At 36.7% G+C, this 23,690-nt stretch overlaps 1 protein-coding gene across 8 annotated transcripts in view; it reads left to right on the forward strand.

Moving 5' to 3' along the window:
- The window catches only part of LOC5566232 (transmembrane protein 184B), a 97,010-nt gene that overhangs the window by 12,891 nt on the left and 60,429 nt on the right, over positions 1-23,690 (forward strand). For 3 of the 8 annotated variants that reach the window (XM_021841151.1, XM_021841153.1, XM_021841156.1), the window contains 2 exons: positions 5,769-5,947; positions 6,011-6,536. In XM_021841151.1, coding sequence (XP_021696843.1) covers positions 6,321-6,536 — 216 coding nt within the window. In that variant the 5' untranslated portion in view covers positions 5,769-5,947; positions 6,011-6,320. Of the gene's footprint in view, positions 1-5,768; positions 6,537-23,690 lie in introns of all 8 variants that reach the window. The other 5 variants (XR_002499665.1, XM_021841150.1, XM_001650556.2 and 2 more) reach the window with 3 other exon arrangements.

Below are 23,690 nucleotides of genomic sequence, written 5' to 3' on the forward strand. Positions count from 1 at the left end.
CAAATCGATTGATAAGGAATGCTGGAAACTGGAAACGCCTCAATATCAGATACCAAATAACGACCATTAGGCAATATTGAAAAAAAAAAAAAACTGATGTTTCGTAGACACAAGAGTTAAATTGAACAAATTGAGATGTACAGTGAAAAATGATGTACAGTGGGCTTCGATCTTACGACTCCCAATACGCTAGACTTGGCGCGTTAACCTACTGCGCCACAGAACAGGTAACTGCAGCGCCGTCGGCCAACCTGAAACCAAAGACCCCACATTCTTCCTCACATTTCCGCATCTTCTTCGGCTCGAGGACCGTAAATTCTCATACTGTCCAGAAGGTGTTGCAAATGATATGTATTTTGTGTATTTAGGAGTAATTTTTATTTGGTGTAATCCTGCTTTCAAATCTTAAACTGAAAAATTATATTTTTGTTCCTGAGTTTATCTAGTATATTCAATCAATACCCTTTACTAGTTGTCCCTATGTGTATCTTCATTTAATTTGCGATAATCAACACGCATTCAAAAATCGCCATATATTTCTGGAATTAATACAATGGGATTACCAAATGAAGAATCACTCTTCTTAGCTATTTTCTCACGTAAAAGCTGTTCAATATTCTCATCTATTTTTTTTCTTTAGAATATGATAGCCTCCTAGGTTTAAGAGGAAAATAATAGAGATGGTCGGGTCTCGGGTTTTTAAAGTTTGAAATTTTTCGGGTTCGGGTTCGGGTCGGATTTGAAAGCTACAAAATTATCGGGTACGGGTCGGGTTCGGGCTTGAAAAATGTCGGGTTGAGACGGGTTTGGGTCGGGTTTGATGAGAATGATGAACAGAGTAGCCACCTGAAAGCTTTCCTATGCATCAGAAACGATGAATTTACCATCTTTTCGAGCTCGGGTTTTACTCCGGGGTTTTCTTTACTAAAAAATTTCGGGTTTCGGTTCGGGTTCGGGTTTGATCAGTGAAATATTTTTCGGGTTCGGGTTGGGTCAGGGTTTGGCTTTTAATTATTGTCTCGGGTTCGGGTCGGGTCCGCGTTTGAAAAAATAAAATAAGTAGGGTTCGGGTTTGAAAAATGTGAAACCCGATCATCTCTGGAAAATAACCATCATCGTTTTTATAAACATTCAAATTTTTCTGCTCAAAACCGAAACAATGTTTATGAAAATATATCATTGCATTGCACTAGCTCACTGTAATGCAGTAATAGATTTTCATGAGGATATCATTAAATTTGAACGAAAAAACTGGTTTTTCATTTTTGATGATTGCTGATGATTGAATGATGGATTCTTGAGCCTTAAGGCTAAGTAGCCCGTCATTCGTTTTGGCAGCCATGTTGATTTTGCAAGCAATTTCAAAGTAATAAAACTCAGACATGTTAAGTTATATTGATTCAGAAAAAGTATCACTACTTGCGCTTACATGCAGAAAGTATGCTGATACTTTTTCAGCTATGTCAGTGCAAAACCGAGTGATTTTCTTTAATTTGCAATTGTCAGACGAATCATCGATTCCCAGTACAAATTTCAATGACGGCCTACTTCGCCTCAAAGTGAAACTGAGTACCAGTTTTCAGATAAATTTCATTTCACATATGATTTTTGCCTGACTTAATTTATCGGTATACAAGTAATTCATTTTCAATATTTTCAAGGAAATTGCCTTGTGCTCGCTACTTACGTTAACAACATTGTTTATTATGTTTGGTTCTTCGAGGGATTTTATAACTTTTGTTTTGTTCAAATTTTCAGATTTCACCATTTTGTTCACATGATTTTTAGAAATAGTAATATGGCTTCTCGCAATAACAGTTTGAGTATGAGGTACCATATTTTTCAATAATAGCGTCGCCGATGACGTCGTTGAATCAGAAACGACCAGAAAGTTAATTATAAAATCTATAAAAAGTTGAAAAAACTATAAAAAAGAGTCTCTGAATGATAATAACATCGTTTAAACTCAATTGCTTTTTATCGACCATATGCAATGGACTACCTATTTCGCTTGTATACACAGTTGGCCAAAAGAAGTGAAATCATTTAGTTTTGTATGAAAAAGGCACCTTAAAATCGGTATGGATGATAACCATCAACATTTTAAACAACTAGCACCTTTTTTTTTGGAAATAGTTCTCAATTTTCTAAAAAAAAATTTTTAGATGCACGAATTTAAATAAATAATTTTTTGATTTACTTCTCTACGATTTTGCGGGCGTAGACATGCCGGTACTCCATTGTACTTTCGAATCCTTCAAAGATCTAGCATTGATTATATATGCCATCATGAAGGAGCGTAGATCTGGAGGATAGCTCTGGTTTAACGCTGGATTCAAAAACATGTTCCTGATTGATCTCGGATTTGGGATCTGTGCCCGACCAAATGGATTACAATAGAGTTGTAACAGATTTTGTTACTCAGGTAGCGCGTTTTTTTTCTATCAAAATATATTAGTAGTTAAAATAACAAAAAATTATAACACAATTTCCTCTACAATAAACAAAATTGAAACAAAATATGTTAATTTAAACAAAAATGTAACTCATTATGTTTCAAATCAAACAAAATACAACTCATTTTGTTATTTTACATAACTTAATTTATAACAAAATTTGTTATAAGCAATTTTTAATTTCTTTATAACGAATTTTGTTATAAATATGTGTTGGCTTGGCGTAGGGTATTCGGCTTCTTTTAAGCAATAACACCGATGATGTTGATGATATTAGCGCTAAAAGCTAGGTTCATTTAATTAGTTTCTTGACGTTTTTAGCATAATTGAGCAGTAAACTTACATATTTGATCCGCTATCCCACTTGCGGCCAATAAATAATTATAGGTTTAGTTATTCTGCTGAGTTTTTCCCTAAAATTCAGTCTATTAATTGATTGTCATTTTATAGGTGTCCAATACATACTTTTAGGTTATAACCAGGCTCGTGAACTTGCAGAATTATACAGTCTTTGCAGGTGCCCAAAAATCTATATAAAATGCGGAATTGAATTCAAAATATTCATATTTTTAACAGTATTACTTACAATAAAGAAAATTCAATATTATTTGTTAAAAACTGCTTTCTGAACTAAATTCAACGTTGAAATAACTTCTCGCTAGCTACAACTGATTTATAGAGGTGTTGAAATCTGTTTTCGTTATTTGATACGTCTACCTAGATTTGAGAGTAATCCAAAAAACGGTGCTATCCACCATGTTTTCAGTTGAAACAAATTTTTAAACAGCCTTGTTATTATAACTAATTTTGTTTTAATTATGTTATAATTTCCTCCATCAACTCAAAATCCTTCTGACAAAAATGAAACAAAATTTGTTAGTTGTAACAAATCTTGATATGATTGTGCTATAATTTTGTTGCACGTCTACTACAGACGACACGCAGGCTTCGTCCTTTGGCGGAGCCTGTGTCATCCGCAAACAAAGATTTTCGACATCCCTGAGGTAACTCTGGTAAGTCTGACGTGAAAATATTGTATAATATTGGTCCCAAAACGCTGCCTTCAAGAACATCAGCCAAGTCTTTCAGACTTGGAGTTGTGATAATTAACCTGAAGTGTACGATTTGATAGATAAATTTGGATTATTCTAACAATGTATGTAGTATTTTTTTTTTATTTTACAATCAAGCCTCCATGCTTTCAGATTTGTTCAAACGAATCAAATTTGTCACAAGTGAAAGTTGATGTGTGATTGAATGTTCGTGTTGGAATCCGAACTGTTTAAAAATCCTTCTTATTCGATGAAGCTCAGACTACTTCTTGATTGAGAATCGAACAATTAGGTATGAGATCAGGACAAGCCCGAACGCTCAGTAAGATCACTTAGGTACTATTATCAATACAGTTATTTCTTGTTGGAAGGTGGCATCTTCCGCAAAGTTATGCAGGGGCTCATCAAAGGTAGTCTAATGGCCATTAGAGTGGTTCAAAAAATCGTTTTTGCTCCACACCGCTCATTCAATTCTAGACCCAATTCTGAGTGTCCTCCCAAAATTTGAGTTCATTTGGATGAAAACTGAGACTGCACAAGCCCTTTAAAGTTTATATGGGAATTACTATGAGAAAAGTAATCAATTCATTCAATCGGTCATAGTGTTTGCCCATGTGCTCTTGGGAATTGGAACTACGTTGAGACTGTGAGATACAATGATCAGCTACAACTTTGCCGAAGACCGTTTTCAAATCGGACGCCTCAGTAATTAGTTATTGATTTATATCCAGTTGCAAATTCTTCAGCAGTGCTCATTTAACTTTTGAACAGGCAACATTGCTGCACCTGGCGCGAAAGATAGCATGCACAAATCATGGCTACTATGTTTTACTGCATATATCCAGTGATGCCTGCAGAACAGCCCAATAATTATACCCAAAGTTTTACAACTCATTCAAAAATCAATAACTAATTACCGGGGCGTCCGATTTTAAAAACGGTCTTCGGCAAAGTTGTAGCTGATTATTGTATCTCACAGAATCAATATAATTCTAATCCCCCAAGAGCACATGGGCAAACACTATGACCGATTGAATGAATTGCTTGCTTTTCTCATAGTAATTCTCATATAAAATTTAAAGGGCCTGTGCAGTTTCAGTTTTCATCCAAATGAGCTCAAATTTTGGGAGGACACTCAGATTTGATCTAGAATCGAATGAGCGGTGTGGAGCAAAAACGATTTTTTGAACCACTCTAATGGCCATGTGTTTAATTCCGATTACTTCCACTAGTTTGCGCTGGAAGCACGTATGTGAAGTTTTTAACTGTTTTGTCAGCAGCTCTTGCCAGCATCATCAGGCTCGTGTTATATTACAGTAAGCGAAGTTTTCAAATGAGAGATTCATGGGATTCCGGTGTGGACCCCTAGTGTAGATCCTGAATGTGGATCTTGAGATTTGAGTATGGATCCTGGGATTTCAGAATGATTCCTAAGATTTCAATGTGCATCCTGGGATTCCAGGATGGATCTTGGGATTCCATGATGGATCTTGGGATTCCAGGATGGATCTTGGGAGTACAAGATGGATCTTGGGATTCCATTGTAGATCCTAGGATCCCAGTGTGGGTTCTGATTCTCCATTGGAATCTCAAGATCTACGATTACAGTGTGGATCCTGGGATTCCAAAATAAATCTTAAGATTCCAGTGTGGATGCTGGAATTTCAGTTTGAATACTGGGATTTCAGTGTGGATCCTGGAATTCCAGTGTAGATCATGATATTTTAGTGTGGGTCTGAGGATTCCAGTATAAATTTTTGGATTCCAGTGTGAATCCTGGTACTCCAGCTTGGATTATGTTAATTCAATATGATTGCTAAGATTTCAATTTTGATTCTGAGATTCCAGAGCGGATGCTGTGTTTGCAGTGTGGACCAGCATGAATACTGGGATTTCAGTGTAGATTAAGGCGGTTCAAAATTCAAAGAAGTTGAAAAAATCCCACCTCAGTAATTAAAAAAGTCCAGCACAAGATGTCAAATAATATTCTTAAAAAATAGCTCAGTTAAAAATAACTCTGCCAGCTCACATAAGTACTTTTGATTCTATTCGAAGTAGAAACATATGTTCCTTTGCTTTGAGTTTGAGGTTTTTTTGTATCGGCATGTTCTATAACTCAACAGTTCTATACGAAGTTGCCTTGAAAGTCGAGTTATGGAGAGTCGACTGTATTGTGATTATTTTTTGCGTCTAAAATATTTGCTTTCAATTGTAATAAAATCAAATAATCTAAAACCCTCCATTCTCCTTCTCGTTTCAGTTGAACTTGCATCACATATTGCCTACCATCAACCGCACACGCAAAGAGAAAAGTGAAAAGCCAGTAGATTTTTATTCCCACCATTGCATTTGATGGCCGGGCGCCGAATCTCGCAATCACGTTATGTGCTGTGTCCCGTCTGAAAAGCTCCAGCTCGTTATCGCATTACACAGTTTGCGGTGATCTTGTTTTTCCACGGCGACGACGACGACTGTTTGTGTGATCTTTTTGTATTTCTTTAGTTTTCAGGTTTTGTAGCAGTGGAAACTGGTGCAGAAGAAGCAGTAGTCGAAGAAGTGAAAGTGTGTTACTGAGAGATTATTCCAAAGGGGTGCCGCTGGGAAAGTGCGTTCTAAATGTAGGTTACAACAAGTGCAAGTGTCAAAGAAAATCCCAGGAGCAGAAAGGGAAAGCTTTCAATAATCAAGCTTCGTGGGTTGGCTGTGGAGTGAATTACGGTGAAGCGGATCAAACACTTTCCGGATCCGTACTGTACTGTCGTTCCGGTTGCTTAACGGTGGCGAAGAAGTGCAATACGAGAAAGGCCGCATCATGAGCAGTACGGAACATCCTCCGGGGGATCTGATCAATGGCAGTACGATCAACCCGAAGCCGACCATTATCGTGCATTCTACGGGGGCAGCTGCGGCACTGGGAATCGATCCACTGATCAGTCACGTTGGTGACGGTATCTTTCTGCAGACCAAGACCGCCCAGGGATTGGCCGGTATTTTCGTGTGGATCGCTTTGTTCATCACGTGTCAACAGGTAGGTCTATGTAAAATTATTGTTGGATTTAGAAAAAAGCTATAATTTTCAATTGTATACTGACATATTCTGTCATACCATTGTTGGACTTAAACATCTCTACTCTTAACCTTATGCCCAAAATTTAGCATATGCTCCCTATTTGATCTTATTTTTACGAAGTAAAGCACAATTTTATTACACTTCAGAATCTTATTTTCGATATTATAAATGATTAAAAAATATTACAGTCTTGACTATGTATAGATAACTAGGTACCCCTAAAAATCCAAGTTGATGGTCTTGTGAGAAACTTCAATATGCACAAGTCTAGAAGTTCTGTAAATTCACCATATAATGATTTTGAACGATTCATTTCAAAAGCTTTCCGCTAGACGCTGATTACTTGCCTTGAGGGAAATTTCATCTCATCTTTAGGACCTTTTCGTCCAAATTTAATTGATCTACCATTAATTAAAAGCACACGTGGTTTGGATGATGCAGTTGATACTGCAATGGGCTTGATTATTATCAAAGCCTTCATGCCTATGCGGTCTTTGAAGTAATAAGATGCACCTATTCGCATAACTGCCCCGTGTACACAGGAAATCACAGGAGGATACGATTAACTGTTCTACTATGTATTGTACATTTTGAGAGAGATCCGCGATAAGGACCTATTTGACAAATCAATAACGATGAAAAAATAACCAATGAAATTTCCATGTGCAATTTTTAATCCCAATTGCAGAAAATATACTCAAACTTAAACCATTTCACTATAATTTACATTTCATAAACCTAGTTTTAAAACCCCTATGAATATAACACACATCTCCTATAATTTCCCTTGCTATTTCGTACTTAAAAAATCTTATAAGCACAGACAAACAGACGTAACACTTAGAACAAATCTCGATCCAAATCATAGTCACAAGGACATGTACGTCCAATGCTAAAATTAGTGTATTTGGCCGACGGGTCTACAGATGGCGCTAGTGTGTAAACGTCAATGGTATATCATGAAGAAAATACTCTATATCCAGGGAAGCCTAGGAATTTTCAACAAGAAAAAAATCCTGAACCTGAACTGATCGGGAACCGAACCGAGACACCTTCAGCATCGCTTTGTTTGTTAGCTACAGACTTTTCCATTAGGCTAAGGAATGTCCAATGAGCTTCTTAAAGCGTTTATAGATTTTTTTTCCAATGATTCCATATCTAGTAGTTATTACAGGGATTTATCCTAAGGAGTTTCCAGGGATTTATGCTGACACATGTCTTTCAAGCCTTTTGTGGGCCTTCCTTAGCCGAGTGGTTAGAGTCCGCGGCTACAAAGTAAAGCCATGCGGAAGGTGTCTGGGTTCGATTCCCGGTCGGTCCAGGATCTTTTCGTAATGGAGATTTTCTCGACTTTCCTGAGCATAGAGTATCATCGTACCTGCCACACGATATACGAGAGCAAAAATGGCAACTAAGGCAAAGAAAGCTCTCAGTTCATAACTGTGGAAGTGCTCTTAGAACACTATGCTGAGAAGCAGGCTCTGTTCCTCCAGTGAGGACGTAATGCCAAGAAGAAGAAGAAGAAGATGTCTTTCAAGCCGAGGGATTGGGTTCGAACCCCACCTCGAGATAGTTCCTTAGAGACTTCCATCGCAAGGGAAGTAAAACCGTCGATATTGAGCTCAATTATTATTATTTGTCTTTGATCGCTTTTAAACCTTGCAGAATTCGCCAAGATGAACTAGCTTAGGGCTAAAAATCTCGTTATAAAAACATATCTCGAAAACTTATTCATACAGACTCAAGTCAAAAAACTATACAAACTTACTTTATCGATCCTACGTGTTAAGCAGGCGGAATTCTACACGTACCGCTCTGTACCAACTCAACTTTTCCACTTTTAGAACGTTTGATTTCCGGATTTACAAAACGACGAAAGTAACATTTTCAACTTTCGCAACCTAACCACTACTTTCGCTGCCCCGCTGTATGGAGAGACAAAGTGACTTAACCACGAATCAAAACAAAACACTACTTGAGCCGATTTTACACTGGTAGAAAAACGTCGAAAGTAACTGAATGAAACGGCTTATCATTTTTTTATAATTATTTTTGTGGGAAATAATAGAAACTACCTAGTTTTTGAACGTGAGCTGAGTGTATCTGGCATTGTTCGGAAAGGGCTTTCTCAAGAATTTTATTTAGTTCACTTTAACAAAAAAGAACTTAATAATATTAAAGCTTTAGAAAAAGCAAAACTTTTGTTTGATGTCCGTGTGACATGGGAACATTTCCAGAAACCTGGAGGAAATTACCAGAACCCCACTCAGTGCCGTCGGTGCCAAAAGTGGGGTCATGGTACAAAAAATTGTCGCATGGATGCTAAATGCATGATTTGCGGAGGTTCTTGTCACGCCAAAGACGTCTGTCCAGTGAAGGAAGATACCACCAAATTCATATGTTGTAATTGCGGGGCTAACCATAAGTCCAATTTTTGGAATTGTCCTTCACGCAAAAAGGTCATTGAGGCTCGTGCCAGGCAGATGAAAGATAATATCCGTTACGATAACGGTCGATTCCGGAATTTGCCTGGTAGAGTATCGAACAATGCTCATTTTTCAGTTAACGATCGCTTGATCATGAATCATACCCATCAGGAAGATCATAATCATGCTCATTCACAAACTAATTTTAATCCGTCGGGTAGCCGTTCGAATCTTTCTATTTCGAATGTATCTACCCACGGTAAATCCTTTGCCGATATCGTAGCAGGAAATTCGAACTCCTCCCCTGTTCGATCCATGGGTACCCATTCTACTTGTTTCAAATCAAATGGAAAAAACCCTACCGCCACAGGTAACTCCGCTTCTTCGTCTACCGGAAATTCCAATGGGAAATCACATGACATGTCTGCCTCTGATTTTAATTTTCTAACTGAACAATTGAATCTAATGATTGATGCAATGTTCAAAGCCACCACAATGACTGAAGCAGTCCAAATAGGTGTAAAATTTACAAATCAAATTGTTATTGGATTACGTTTTTCTAATGGATCCAAATAATAATTTAAATATTTTAAATTGGAATGCTCGTTCTCTGAATGGTAAAGAGGACGAGCTGTTTAATTTTCTTACGGTTAATAACGTGCATATAGCAGTTATTACCGAAACGTATTTAAAACCTGGATCTAAACTCAAAAGAGATCCTAACTTTTTTGTTTATCGTAATGATCGACTTGATGGGGCATGTGGGGGAGTTGCAATCATCATTCATAGGCGTATAAAACATCAACTGTTTTCATCATTTGAAACTAAAGTTTTTGAAACTTTAGGTGTTTCTGTTGAAACACAGTTTGGTAAATATACTTTCATAGCTGCCTATTTGCCTTTTCAATGCTCTGGGCAGCAAGTTAATTTGCTCCAAACTGACTTGCGTAAATTGACTCGCAATAAGTCAAAATTTTTTGTCATTGGTGACTTTAATGCCAAACATCGGTCATGGAATAATTCTCAAAGTAATTCCAACGGCAGAATTTATTTGATGAGTGCTCTTCAGGATATTTCTCAATTCAATACCCTGATAGCCCCACATGTTTTTCCTCTTCTAGAAATCCATCTACGATTGATTTGGTCTTAACCGACTCTAGTCATCTTTGTAGCCAACTGATTACTCATGCTGATTTTGATTCTGATCATGTCCCTGTTACATTTCAAATATCCAAGAAGCGATTCTCAATCCTATCAGCTCCACTTTCATTTATTTACGAGCAGACTGGAATATATATAAAACGTATGTTGACTCCAATCTTGATGTTAACATTTCTTTAGAAACTAAACTTGATATTGACAATGCTCTTGAAACTTTAACAAATTCCATTGTTGAGGCCCGGAGCATTGCAATTCCAAAATGTGAAGTAAAATTTGAATCCGTGATTATAGACGATGATCTTAAACTCTTGATCCGTCTTAAAAACGTGAGGAGAAGGCAATTTCAACGCACTCGCGATCCTGCTATGAAAATTATATGGCAGGATTTGGAGAAAGAAATCAAGAAACGTTTTGCTCAATTAAGAAACAAAAATTTTGAAAATAAAATTTCTCAATTGGACCCTGGCTCTAAGCCCTTTTGGAAATTATCGATAATCTTGAAAAAACCTCAGAAGCCAATACCGGCATTGAAAGAGGAAAACAAATTATTACTAACTAATTGCGAAAAAGCTCAAAAACTTGCTATGCAGTTTGAAAGTGCGCACAATTTTAATTTAGGACTTACTAGTCCAATTGAAAATGAAGTTACTCAGGAGTTCGAAAATATTCTCAATCAAGAGAACGTTTTCGAAAATGCCAGGGAGACTGATTTGGAAGAAGTGAGAACTATTATTAAAAAATTCAAAAACATGAAAGCTCCTGGCGATGATGGAATTTTCTACATCCTCATCAAGAAACTTCCAGAAAGTAGCTTATCATTTTTAGTTGATATATTTAACAAATGTTTTCAATTAGCATATTTTCCTGACAAATGGAAAAATGCTAAGGTTGTTCCAATTTTAAAACCAGACAAAAATCCTGCAGAAGCTTCTAGCTATCGTCCAATCAGTTTGCTTTCCTCCATCAGTAAACTTTTTGAAAAGGTTATTTTGAACAGAATGATGGCCCACATCAACGAAAATTCAATTTTTGCCAATGAACAGTTCGGATTCCGCCATGGACATTCGACCACTCATCAACTTTTACGTGTAACAAATTTGATCCGTTCCAACAAAACTGAAGGCTATTCTACTGGTCTTGCTCTTCTAGACATAGAAAAAGCATTCGACAGTGTTTGGCATGAAGGTTTGATTGTAAAATCAAAAAACTTTAATTTTCCAACATACATTGTTAGAATAATTCAAAGTTATCTGTCAAATCGTACACTTCAGGTTAATTATCAGAACTCCAGATCTGAAAAACTTCCTGTAAGAGCTGGTGTTCCTCAAGGCAGCATTTTGGGACCAATATTATACAATATTTTCACATCTGACTTACCTGAGCTACCTCAGGGATGTCAAAAATCTTTGTTTGCGGATGACACAGGCCTCTCCGCCAAAGGACGAAGCCTGCGTGTCATCTGTAGTCGATTGCAAAAAAGTTTGGATATTTTTTCTTCATACTTGCAAAAATGGAAGATTTCTCCTAATGCTTCCAAAACTCAACTAATAATATTCCCACATAAACCAAAAGCTCTTTATTTGAAACCTTCAAGTAGACATGTTGTCACGATGAGAGGGGTTCCAATAAATTGGTCAGATGAAGTTAAGTATCTAGGGCTCATGCTAGATAAGAATTTAACTTTCAAAAATCACATTGAGGGCATTCAAGCCAAATGTAATAAATATGTAAAATGTCTCTATCCCCTTATTAATAGAAAATCAAAACTTTGTCTTAAGAACAAGCTGTTGATATTCAAGAGTTGTGTTTGATCCTTCGACCTTGACGCTTGCTCCTGCGTAGGCCGGCGATGAGGGCAGGATGTCGGTCGAGTGAAAGTGAAAAAGTGGCGTGATCGATTAGTTCTTTTTGATCTTTCGACGTTGACGCTTGCTCCTGGGCAAAGCGTCAAGAAAGTCCGAGCAGTCGTCAGTTGTTTTCCTTCTCGGGTCGCGCGCCCATTTTCTCTGTGTGTTTTTATTTAGCCGAGCAAACGAGTGAAGCTGAAAGTGGATTGTTGCTGCTCAAGGATGACGGATCAATTGGTGAGCTCGTTTCATGCTACTATTTCTAATCTATAAAATATGTATGATTGTACCTTTGATCGTTACAACGGTGAGACGTAAATATGATTTTTCAACAAACTATGAGAGGTTCGTCACTGTGAGTGTCGACATAAACTCTGATTCATAAATTATTTACGTCCAATTTTTTTTCTCAAAACACCTTTTTCCTTTTATTTTTATTTTTGTAATTTAAAAAAAAATACTTAGAATGGTTCGACACTACGAGTGTAGACTTGCGAAAGGTTCACTTTATTCAACAAACTTTGAATGGTTCGTCACCTCAAGTGTCGGCATATTTTTTTCCTGCATAGATATTGTTCATACCAAATGAAAATATTATATTTACATATGAGCATATTTATAGCTCACAAATAATTATTTATCATGGTCTAATTGCTTATCAAAGTGAATCCTGTGACCCAACGATCCTCCCCATTAACAAACATCCCTTCCAGTAACCTTTGTGGAGATGCAGAGGCAAACACGGTCTCCAAATAGCAAAGGTTACACTCTAACATTCCTTCCCCCAATCCCACTTGACTGCAAGGACGTGGCCGGCGCCGTTATTGACCATGTAAAAATAGAGGTACTGAATTATGCACACTGAAGAAGATTATGGCCAATCCCAGCCGATCTTCTAGTTGATTCTTTGTGCATTTTCACTGACCTCGGTCAATCACGGATTAGCAACCATTGATATGTGTAGTCAGTCTAAGCTAAGCTAAGCTAAGAACAAGCTGTTGATATTCAAACAAATTTTCTGGCCAGCCATGTTGTATGCTGTACCAATATGGACTAGCTGTTGTAATACCAGGAAGAAAGCTCTGAAGAGAATTCAAAATAAAATTTTGAAAATGATTCTGAGGCTTCCTCCCTGGTATAGTACCAATGAGTTACATAGAATGTCCAATGTTGAAACATTGGAACAAATGTCAAATACAATCATTAATAATTTCAGGCAAAAATCGTTACAATCTTCTATTGCCACGATTAATGCGTTAACATTTTTTTTCTCTTATAAGCAGGTGAAATCAACTCACCTGTAAAAAAAAATGAACTGCTACGGCAAATGAAATGTAATATGTTGTTAACAAAATGTTAATTAAATCTTAAATTTGTAATTTGTTTTACCAAATTAGGATGATAGTGTTGTCAAATAACACAGAACACCTAGATCTAAGAAATGAATGTAATGTTTGGAATGATACTAAAAAAAAAAAAAAAAAATCGATATAATACTCAGCGCAGATTACTTTGTGGTTCTCTACTCTAGATTTGTGCTCTTGAAAACTTTATCTGTGACTTCGTTTCATCTTCACCTTACTGAAAATTCCTTCATTTAAATAATCAAGACAAGTACATTTTTGGATGACACGAGTGAGATAATATTGCAGATAAAATAACTTGTGCTGGCGCTACAGAAAAAAATGCGATCTAAACTTCATTCACGCGCCATAGTTTCGCACCAAACCTGCTCTGCTCCTTAGGTGGTTCGACGAAAGTCGAAACTGGTTCACTACTTGCTTGCCTGCCACCACGGCTGGCAAGTCAAGAACAAAGAGAGCTAAATACAATGCCGGTCACTGAGTTCGATGACGGAATCTCTTGGTCCGCACTGAACAGTGGACACTCAATAACATCCACCAAGAGCAAAGCCATTAAAAACCCTCGCGACCATTGCTGGTGTTGAAGCGTAGCGGGAAGGTCAACTGCCGCGAAGTGTATATATTATGTACTGCAACGGAGGCTCTACTAGCGTAGAGGATACGTACGTCACACACAGCCAGGGTGGTTCTCATGGGTGGCATTGTTTTTTTTCTTTCTGTTTGTTGAATTGTTGCAATCCACTCATCCAGCGAGGACTAGTTCAACGAATCGACAGAAATTGCGCGACCCGCGTGCCATTTCGATTTCTGCAAGTAGTTAGATGCTCTTTTCGAGCTTCACATCGCGGTGTAATACAGTGGCTCAAATTCATATTCGTACAGGGAATTGGTTTCACATCAAGTTCGTAAAAAACTATCTAATGATATAAGCATTTAAAATATATATCAACGGTGAAGTTAACGTCTAATCTTGGAAATTCATACACTTTTATCATTTGCTTTTATCTTTGGAATAATGGAAAAGTATAGAGCATTGCAGCAATCGCGTTAACCCGAGTTTTTTGAAAGTTGTTTATATCGTAAACAACTTTCTGAATTCTGAATTCTGAAACGATGTGCAAAAAAATTAACAAGAAAATTCCGTTCTAGAATTATACTGCTTAGGAAACATTAGAGAATGCAATCGTTTAACTTTCCTATTACCCGAAGTTCAATCGAAAAACGCTTTTGACATTTCTGCGCCGAAAACTAAATCCTTGTACGCCATCTTGTAGTCTTCTACTGAAATAGTGTCTAAAATTGACCCATGTCATAATCATACACCTAGGGTAGAAGCACTTAAGTCTAGAATCTAGACTAGATTCGGCTACACAACACTGAAGACGGTTTTACAGTTGAAGCCGAAATACGCGTATCTGTCGAAGGATGCAAACTCTAGTGAAATTAAATGGTATATTGAGTACTAAATTTAGTTTTTATTTATTTGGTAGTTTTCTATCAACTTGATGTGAAATCAGTGCCCTGTACGCATATGAATTTCAGTCTCTGTACACTACGAAACAGAAGAAAAAAGGAAGAGCCCCGCTGAAACATATTATTCGTGGCAAATCGTGACGACCGTCAGACTCAATTTTTTGCATTGGGTCTTCTCCAACCAGACTTCGGGGTTGTTGTTTGTATCAAAATGCCAGAGGAGCTGATGACATCGCTTCGGCTCGCGTTGTCATGTGATCCATTTACCTACCTCTAGACGCGACGTGTCAAACAACCTGAACCAATCGATGATGGGAATTAGATTTCAACGAAATTTCATTTGGAAGGCTTGTACCTTCTAGTTCAAAAATTTATACTCCACAAAGTGTAGTTTTATTTTGCGACATGTACCCATCAGATACAATACAGTTATTTACAGCCTGACGGACCTGTCGCAAAAACATAAAGCTCACAGTGCTATAGTGCCAAGTAAACGTACCATTATGACGATGGCAAACTACTATAGGTGTGTTTCATTCCTGCTGAGACTAAGTACGTGGTTGTTGCTTCATGTTGCTTTTTTCGCGAATGAATGTTGCGCTGGAACATGTTTTCCGCCACAGCACTCACACAAACAGGCAATGAAATGGTGGGAGGGGGAGGTGTGTCACGGTGGAGTAGAATTAGCGATCGTGCAGCATGTTGGAAAACAGACGACAACCAACCAATATACGGCGCGGGTGGTTCAACAGAGTGTAGAACGGTCACGATAAATGCTAAGGGGGGATGCAAGATGAATGATTGACTTTACGTAGTCTTATTTAGGTGGTAGCAAATGCTGTTGTTGGTAAAATGTTGTTTGTGCACAAAGGGAAAACTGCATCATGATTGTTGTTGTAATGAGGTTATTGAGCATGTAACTTCCCTAAACACTTAAAATGAATGTGTTTCAATTTATTTGTTACCATATTGATCAAGCAAGCTGCATATTTTAGATTCTTACTTGCTTACTTAAGTTCCACTATTCTATATCATTTTGTAACAATTTCTCTAAAAATTTTACAACCATATTTCTGTGAAAATCTTATTGGAAGGAGAGTAAATATTCAGTTTTGAATAATTCCATAATTTTGTTCTCAGAAATTGATTTTAGTTGTTTCTGTTTGCCATTTACAAAAAAAATGAATATTGTCAATTTTAACGCTGGAGCTTATTATTAAAGTTGATGTTTTTTATGTTTTTTATGTTGAAATCATTTTGTTTTGTGACATCTAGAACGTTGTTATTGTTAGTACGTTTATAATGGCATGTATTATATTTCTGTATTCCTAGTAGGAATACTATTCTAAGCAACATTTTTATTATGTTGCATGTGGAATTCCTGCATTTATAAATAAGCTGTAAAATTCTTCGAAGTTTACAACAGATTCTTGGTAACATTCTAGCCAAAACCGTTTTAGGATTCTTGTTGGGTTTCTGTTGATGTTCGAAAGAAAGTTCTGGTGGATTCCTTGTTATTTTTCTTCTCAGCTTTCTGCTGAGTTATAATTAGTTGCACAGTGCATTCCTGGCGTATTCATGAAGATCTGCTTAACAGATTTTCCAAAAATCGTGAAAAACATCTGATCAGAAAGATCCTGCCTAAGACTGCATCAGTGAAGAGAAGCAACTTCAGTTTGTATGCATCTTAACCTAGATTTGTTTGAATACTTTTCAGAATATTCATTATGCTTTACCCGAGACACATCATGTTTTGTGCACACAACGGAAAAGTTTCAAAATAATTTTCGGCGGAACCTATTCCTTGTGCTCTGGATCTGTTGATAGCGAGGTCATTCTTCATTTTTTGACATAGTTTTTCCTTCAAATAACGGAAATGTCATAAAATAGGCCTTCCTGGAACCTGTGCGTGATGCTCAGTAGTAGCAGCATAGAGTCTATTCCTCATTTGTTGACATGTTCTTTCGAATTCACGAAGATTGACATGTCATGACATGATTGACACGGTTTGTTTTGGATATAAAACAGAAATATCCCCAAGGCGGTCCTGGCGGAACCTGTGCTAGGAGCTATGGAGTGGCCACATCAGATGTGAATAAGTTTATTCTTCTTTTATTGACATGTTTTTTTTACAATTCACAAAGATTGAGAAGTCGCACGGTATGTTTTGGACAAAAAGCAGAAGAAGCCCTCGTGGAACCTGTGCCAGAAGCTCTGCAGTGGCCAAATCTTTAATTACTGTGTTTATTTTTCATTTATTGGCAAGTTCTTTAGAATTCATGAAGATTGAGATGTCGCACGGTATGTTTTTGGATATAATAAGGAAATGTTCCCAAGAAGCCCTCGTGGAACCAGTGCCTGGAAATCTGGAGTGGCCACATCTGTTCGTACCGACTTTTTTCTTCTTTTATTGACAAGTTCTCTCGAATTCTCTCTGGAGTGGCCAAATCTACTGATATTGTTTATTCTATCTTTATTGACATATTATTTCGAATTCTAGAAGATTGAGACATCACACGGTATGTTTTGGACATGAAACGGAAATGTCCCCAAGGAGGCCCTCGTGGAACCTGTGCCAGGAAATCTGGAGTGGCCACATCTGTTTGTACCGAGGTTTTCCTTCTTTTATTGACATGTTCTCCCGAATTCATGAAGATTGAGACGTCGCACGGTATGTTTTGAACATGGAACGGAAATGTCCCCAAACTGGCCCTTGCGGAACCGGCTACGATGTACCAGAATGGTCTACTTATTCAAATTATGTTGAAATGATGACAATCGATCATTATCTCACGTTTCACTTAAAAACTTCAATATTGTAACTGAAATAAATAAAAAAATAATCACATTTCCCAAATTTGGCACCCTCGTTACCCCAGTACAACCCGGAATATCTCCGGCATGGTTCCGGCATTTATGACAAATAACTGAAACCTTTTCAAAGTAAACTGACGGTAGTTTAAAAAAAATCTAATAGAAATTGTCGAAATGGCAGCTATTTGAAAATGCCTTGTCGGAGGTCGGTAACGTAAAGGTTAAACAGGAAAAAATGAGGGAAATTAATATTGTTATTTCAATAGAATTAATCTTGTTATATAACAAGCCTCTTTTGTTTTATAATTATTATGAAATCGATGATGTTAAAACAGATTTCTTTATAGAACGGTTCTAATTGATAGTCAATTTCCAGAGTAGTTTTCTTAGAATCAAAATATTAAACATTATCGCATTTTTTAAACTTGAATTGTTTCCAATAGTTTATGAAAACTAAATGAAGAAAAAATGGGTGTAATAAAAAAATTACCAAACTGAAGTATTGGTTAGAAATTGAATCAAAAGATGAAGTTGGCCTTGATACTAACTTCAAATTAGTGGAACATTTAACAGACCAGATATTACAAAAATCTTTGAACTCTTCGAGGACCGCACTGTTTTAGATGCAATAATTTGACTAAATCAATTTTAACTAACTATTTTAATCAATTTTTACACCTACCTATCACCAGCATTACGAAATTCTTCAATGAGCCCTATATAAGACGATTGTTGCAGTCAAGGCTTAGAGATTGAACCGGTTTTTCTTGGTGAATGAAATCTCTTTCAATGTTTGCTGTATAACGAAACGATGCTGAACCCACCGGGATCGAAACCTTTCAGCATGGGTTATCATCAAGCCAAAAAAGGGCACTTATCCAACAATTCTGGCGTGACGTTGAAAAGGGCCTAACAGCGAAATGTAAACATCAAGATAATCGTGCACAAAGGTTCTGTATTAAATGTGTCAATACTATTTCAAAACCATTCACTTTTGAACAAATTTGTTACTTGCTCTCGATATTTATGATAGTCTGTTAGGTGACCCATAACAATAATGAATCTTATTGACGATAAGTGAAAATGGTTGAATTCCAATATTGTTGTCAGATTGACCCTTTTACGAGTCTCTAAGGGGAAGATAAGTCGAAGCCAAACCTCAAATCTTCAAGAGCACAAATCTGGAGAACCGAACATTTATTTGAGCTGAAAACTTAATCGATTGGTTATTACCAGCAAGTGACCAATCGATTAAGTTTTCAGCTCAAACGGATTTTTGGTTCTCCAGATCCGTGCTCTTGAAAAATTTAAGGTTTAAGTTCGATTTATCTTCACCTTAAACCAGTTTGGTCACAGCAGGTTTGGTTCAGCATAGTTCCAGTTAGGCCCCTGTAGTTTGGCCCTTTGAATTCACATGGCTTTAGTTAGGTCTTTTTGCGTTAAGTCAATTTCATCCATAATTGAGCTTATTTGCACAATACTTGAACGTTAAATGAAACGTTTAGGTATGTAAAAAACAAAATAATGGTACAAGATCTGGAAAATGAGAAACATTAAAAAAAAGGTACAAAAGAGCCCATTTAGTTTTTATGAAAGTTCATAGTTAGGTCTTTTAGAAAAGTATATACAGCTATGAGTTATGTAGATATTGATAAGTATAGTAAACAATCGATTTTGTTTGCAAACGTAGTTAAGCTCTTTTCAAATGGTATGCTAGAACTCGTCTCAGCGACCTCCTTCGTTCAGTAAACTACGCTTTCAGTCACCAGAGGATTTAATATTTTATTATTACTCTTTTCACGCTAAGCCGCTACATACCGAAATGATGGATACGTTTGGAAATAGCCTTCTGGTCATGGTATAGTAATCGTGAGTTGATTTTTTTCTAAGGAAAACAAATATGAATGGAAGGCAATCTCGGTTCTCCAGAGCCTCGACAGCAAAAAAATAAACACTAAGCTGTCGTTTGTACGTGTGACTAGAAGTCTTCACGCTCCACAAATTTGGGTTTCTCACTCGGCCTTCCAATGCTGCAAGCAAAGGTTAATTGCTTGTATGACAACTCAAGGTTGATCGAAATTGTCGTTAGTGAAAGTATATACTGTATCGCACCTGAACAACACTTCTCAATGACTGTCAATGTCAATGAGTTTCTAAAAAAAAAACTGTTCCTTCAGACAAGGTCATTGCTTATACGACTCTGCTGAAAACGATGGCAATAAATTGTGTAATTGATTTTAACGCCATGGAAATCTTTCTGAATGAATGTATTGAGAAGGTTGTCAAGGCACATTCTTGCAACATGTTTGCAACTTCACATGATATTATATGTTATAATATTGCACTGCTCATAGAAACCTCAGCAATGCGGTTATAAATAACAGCGAATATTGGCGTAAAATGAGTGTCATATACATATAAACTGCCAATGGGTAGTTTAGCATAATGTCTGCAGAGAGATACTTTGCTACTGCTGACAATCAGCGTGCAGTCATATATGTGACGCCTGCAGCTAGCTCTAATGTTACACAAATTCATAACAACTAGACCACACAGATTTGCATCAACTCTGGAAGATAGGCTATCATAGCGGCAAAATGCTCACACAAATGCTCTATTTCCGTCACACATTCTTCGACTTGTACCGGATTATAGATCCGTTATGACGACCGACCGCTCTTTACTATGATGTGCAAGTTTCTCCACTGTTTGTGGGGAAAAGGCAAACTGCGAAAGCAAATCAAAAACAACTTTTTCCTCTTTTTCTAACCGCATGTGAATGTACAGTCCCCACAAACTATATTGCACATATGTTACGGATGAATGACGCAGAGAGGAAGCTATTTCTACATTATACTACATATTTAGGGCAAAACATCTTACATCATTCTCAGTTCAGCTATTAATCCGTCCATGCAAAAGAGAACTCCACTACCGTTTACACTCGCAATCACACACCAAAATTCACTAGTAGTGGATGGGGTAGAGTATGTTCTTGCACATTTTCCAGACAGTGATAAACATTTAAATGTTTCACAATTTTCATCCCGACTTAAAGTGACGTATAACTAGCGTTTACGAACCACATTCTAGCGCCAGATCCTGAAGTGGGAAGGCGGCTGCAACATACATAGAGTTGGGGGTTGGCAAAGTAAACAAATTTTCCGGTAGTCTACATGATGGGTGAGTCGATTCGTATCGGGTTTGTTTATCGTGTTTCATAAGCTTTCCGTGACGGATGAGTGAATTGGTAGATGTAGTTCCTCCTTTCGGATGGCATCATTCTGTTGGCATATTTTGTTTAGGTAAAGCCTTTCGAAATAACAGGAAATGAACGGTCATTTTTCGCTTCGTTACATTGTACCTACCGTACACCAGCTACCAAGATCCATTTACATAATTTATACTTTTAAAATTAATCGAACTTTACTATAAAATCTAGATTTTATTTGTTTCGATAAGTATGACAGGGTCTGACAAAATAATAAAACCATCAAGCTATCAACATATTGCTTTGGTTTTAATTCTTGTAATAAAGAGATTAAAGTGTGATTGAAGTGGATTTTAGTATTTTGTACCTGTTAAATCCTCCTTTAACCCCTCTACTAGCAGCTCCATTCTTTACCGATGGAAAATATTCAAATCGCGATAACTTTTCTGTTTCTCGATTATTTTGCACCATTTTTTCACAAGTTCTCAAAAATCTCTTCTGGTTTTAGAATTTGTGCTGATATTGAGCATTGGTCATCTAGATCCGGTTATCTCTAGCTTTACTAGTGGTCCGTCAACACTTTAAACTTGTAGAAAATTCTTTCAAAATCATAGAAAAATTCCTGGCGGATTTGCTCAATAAACTGTGGGTTCCCCTGAAGTAATTCCAGGAGTTGCTGGTATTTACTTTTTGAAAAATTCCAAAAGGAATGAGTTTTAGAGATTTAAACAGTGATATCTTTGAGGACGGGGATGATTTTTTGCAGAAGTCCATGGAGAAACAGTAAATGAACACCGTGAAAAAATACTGAATGTATTAAAGCAAAATGGGCACTTTTTGGAAAAAAAACAATATAGGAGTGACAACATAGAAGATATTTTAGAAGTGATTCCTGAAAAAAATGTTGTGTGCATTTCTTAAATATTTTCGACAATTTAGAGTGTTATTCTTGAAATAATACAAGGCGGAATACCTGGACAAATTACTTTGCAAGAATATTTAAAGCAATTCAAAGCAATGAAAACTTAAAAAAAAAACCTTACAAATTGAGAAAGCGCTGAAGTTAATTGTTGCAAGATATAGAAGAATAATTCAACAACACGATAATAATAATTATTTTTGTTTTTAAGATAATGCGTTGAAGATTTTTTGGAAGAAATTTTAGAAAAGTCTTAAAAGAATTAAGTATATTAGCATAATCATAAATATATACTGCCCTTAAAAGCATAACTGTCCCATATTGATTTTCGAGTCAACACCTGTTTTGGTTGCAATATACATGTTTTAATGTATATTTCGCTATGCATATAAATACTAAAACAATTTATTTGAAAATGTTGTAGAAAAATATGAAGATGATGCAGTCCCATATTGAAAAATGAAGGCCTAATAGTCTCTATATGATCTTTCACCCCTAATAACAACTGCATAATGGGAATTGCATTTATGTTTATATTTTTCGCTGATCAATAGAAGCAATATGAGTTATCTGAGCGGTTGTGTTCAATGAATATGGTACGTAGAAATATACTAGAAAATTATGAATATTTGTATGATAAAACAAACTTCAAACTTTGAGTGCCATTTTCTCAATGCCTACTTTTTCCATATGGGACAGTTATGCCTTTATGGGCAGTATATGACCATACAATTCGTAGTTGCTACTCCGTGATTACCTTCTTCTTCTTCTTTCTGGAGTTACGTCCCCACTGGGACAGAGCCTGTTTCTCAGCTTAGTGTTCTTTATGAGCATTTCCACAGTTATTAACTGAGAGCTTACTATGCCAATGACCATTTTTGCATGCCTATATCGTGTGGCAGGTACGATGATACTTTATGCCCTGGGAAGTCGAGAAAATTTCCAACCCGAAAAGATCCTCGACCGGTGGGATTCGAAACCACGACCCTCAGCTTGGTCTTGCTGAATAGCTGCGCGTTTACCGCTACGGCTATCTGGGCCCGTGATTACCTAGAACAATCAAAATTTCACAGATAACCAATGAACGGAGCTTGAGATTAGCTAAACATTCTCAGTTTGCACAATTTGAGAGCTCAGAACATAATGAAGTCAAAGACGGTGCCGGCCATCGAGGAGAAGAAGTGATGCTACTACTACCGTTGTCACTAGAGACCGAGATCACCTTTGCATCTCCACGGTTGTCACAAGAAGGATTTTTGTTAGTGGAAAGGGTTAAAAATTTATATGATTAGGATTCACCTTGGTAAGCGATGCGACTCATGAAACTTTGATTTTAAATAAAACTATTTTTATGGCTTCATTATAAACGTAGACGAAAGTTTGTCGACACCTGTTGTGACGAATTATTCAAAAATTATTGTTAATTAAAAAAGTGAATATTTTTATTTTCATTTGATAAGTGTTCTTGATGAAAGCTTTTGCCGACACTCAGGGTGACGAACCATTCATTATTTGTTTATTAAATTAATCAATATTGCGTATCGAAGAAACAGATAAAAGGAACGTTCTCACCGAAGATATTCATTTCAACAAATATTATTTCAATAAAACTACAAAATTCAATACATTTTTGAATGAATCATAAGTATTATCGACAGTTAATTATTAGCCCAAAGGTAAAAGCTATAGAAAACCTACTACCTATCAAAAAAATCGTAACTGAAGCAAACATGCAACCAGTCGCTAGCCTATAGAAAAGTCCTAGAAGAATTACTGAAAAATACATATGGTATATTTTCTTGAAGAATGCTTTCAAGCACATGTGGAACTTATGAGTGAAAGCGATTTGAAAACTTGTACCCACTTCTAACTACAGGTAAGTGGTATATCTTATATA

The sequence above is a fragment of the Aedes aegypti genome, chromosome 2 (assembly GCF_002204515.2).
Source record: "Aedes aegypti strain LVP_AGWG chromosome 2, AaegL5.0 Primary Assembly, whole genome shotgun sequence".
In the NCBI taxonomy this organism is placed as follows: Eukaryota; Metazoa; Arthropoda; class Insecta; order Diptera; family Culicidae; genus Aedes; species Aedes aegypti.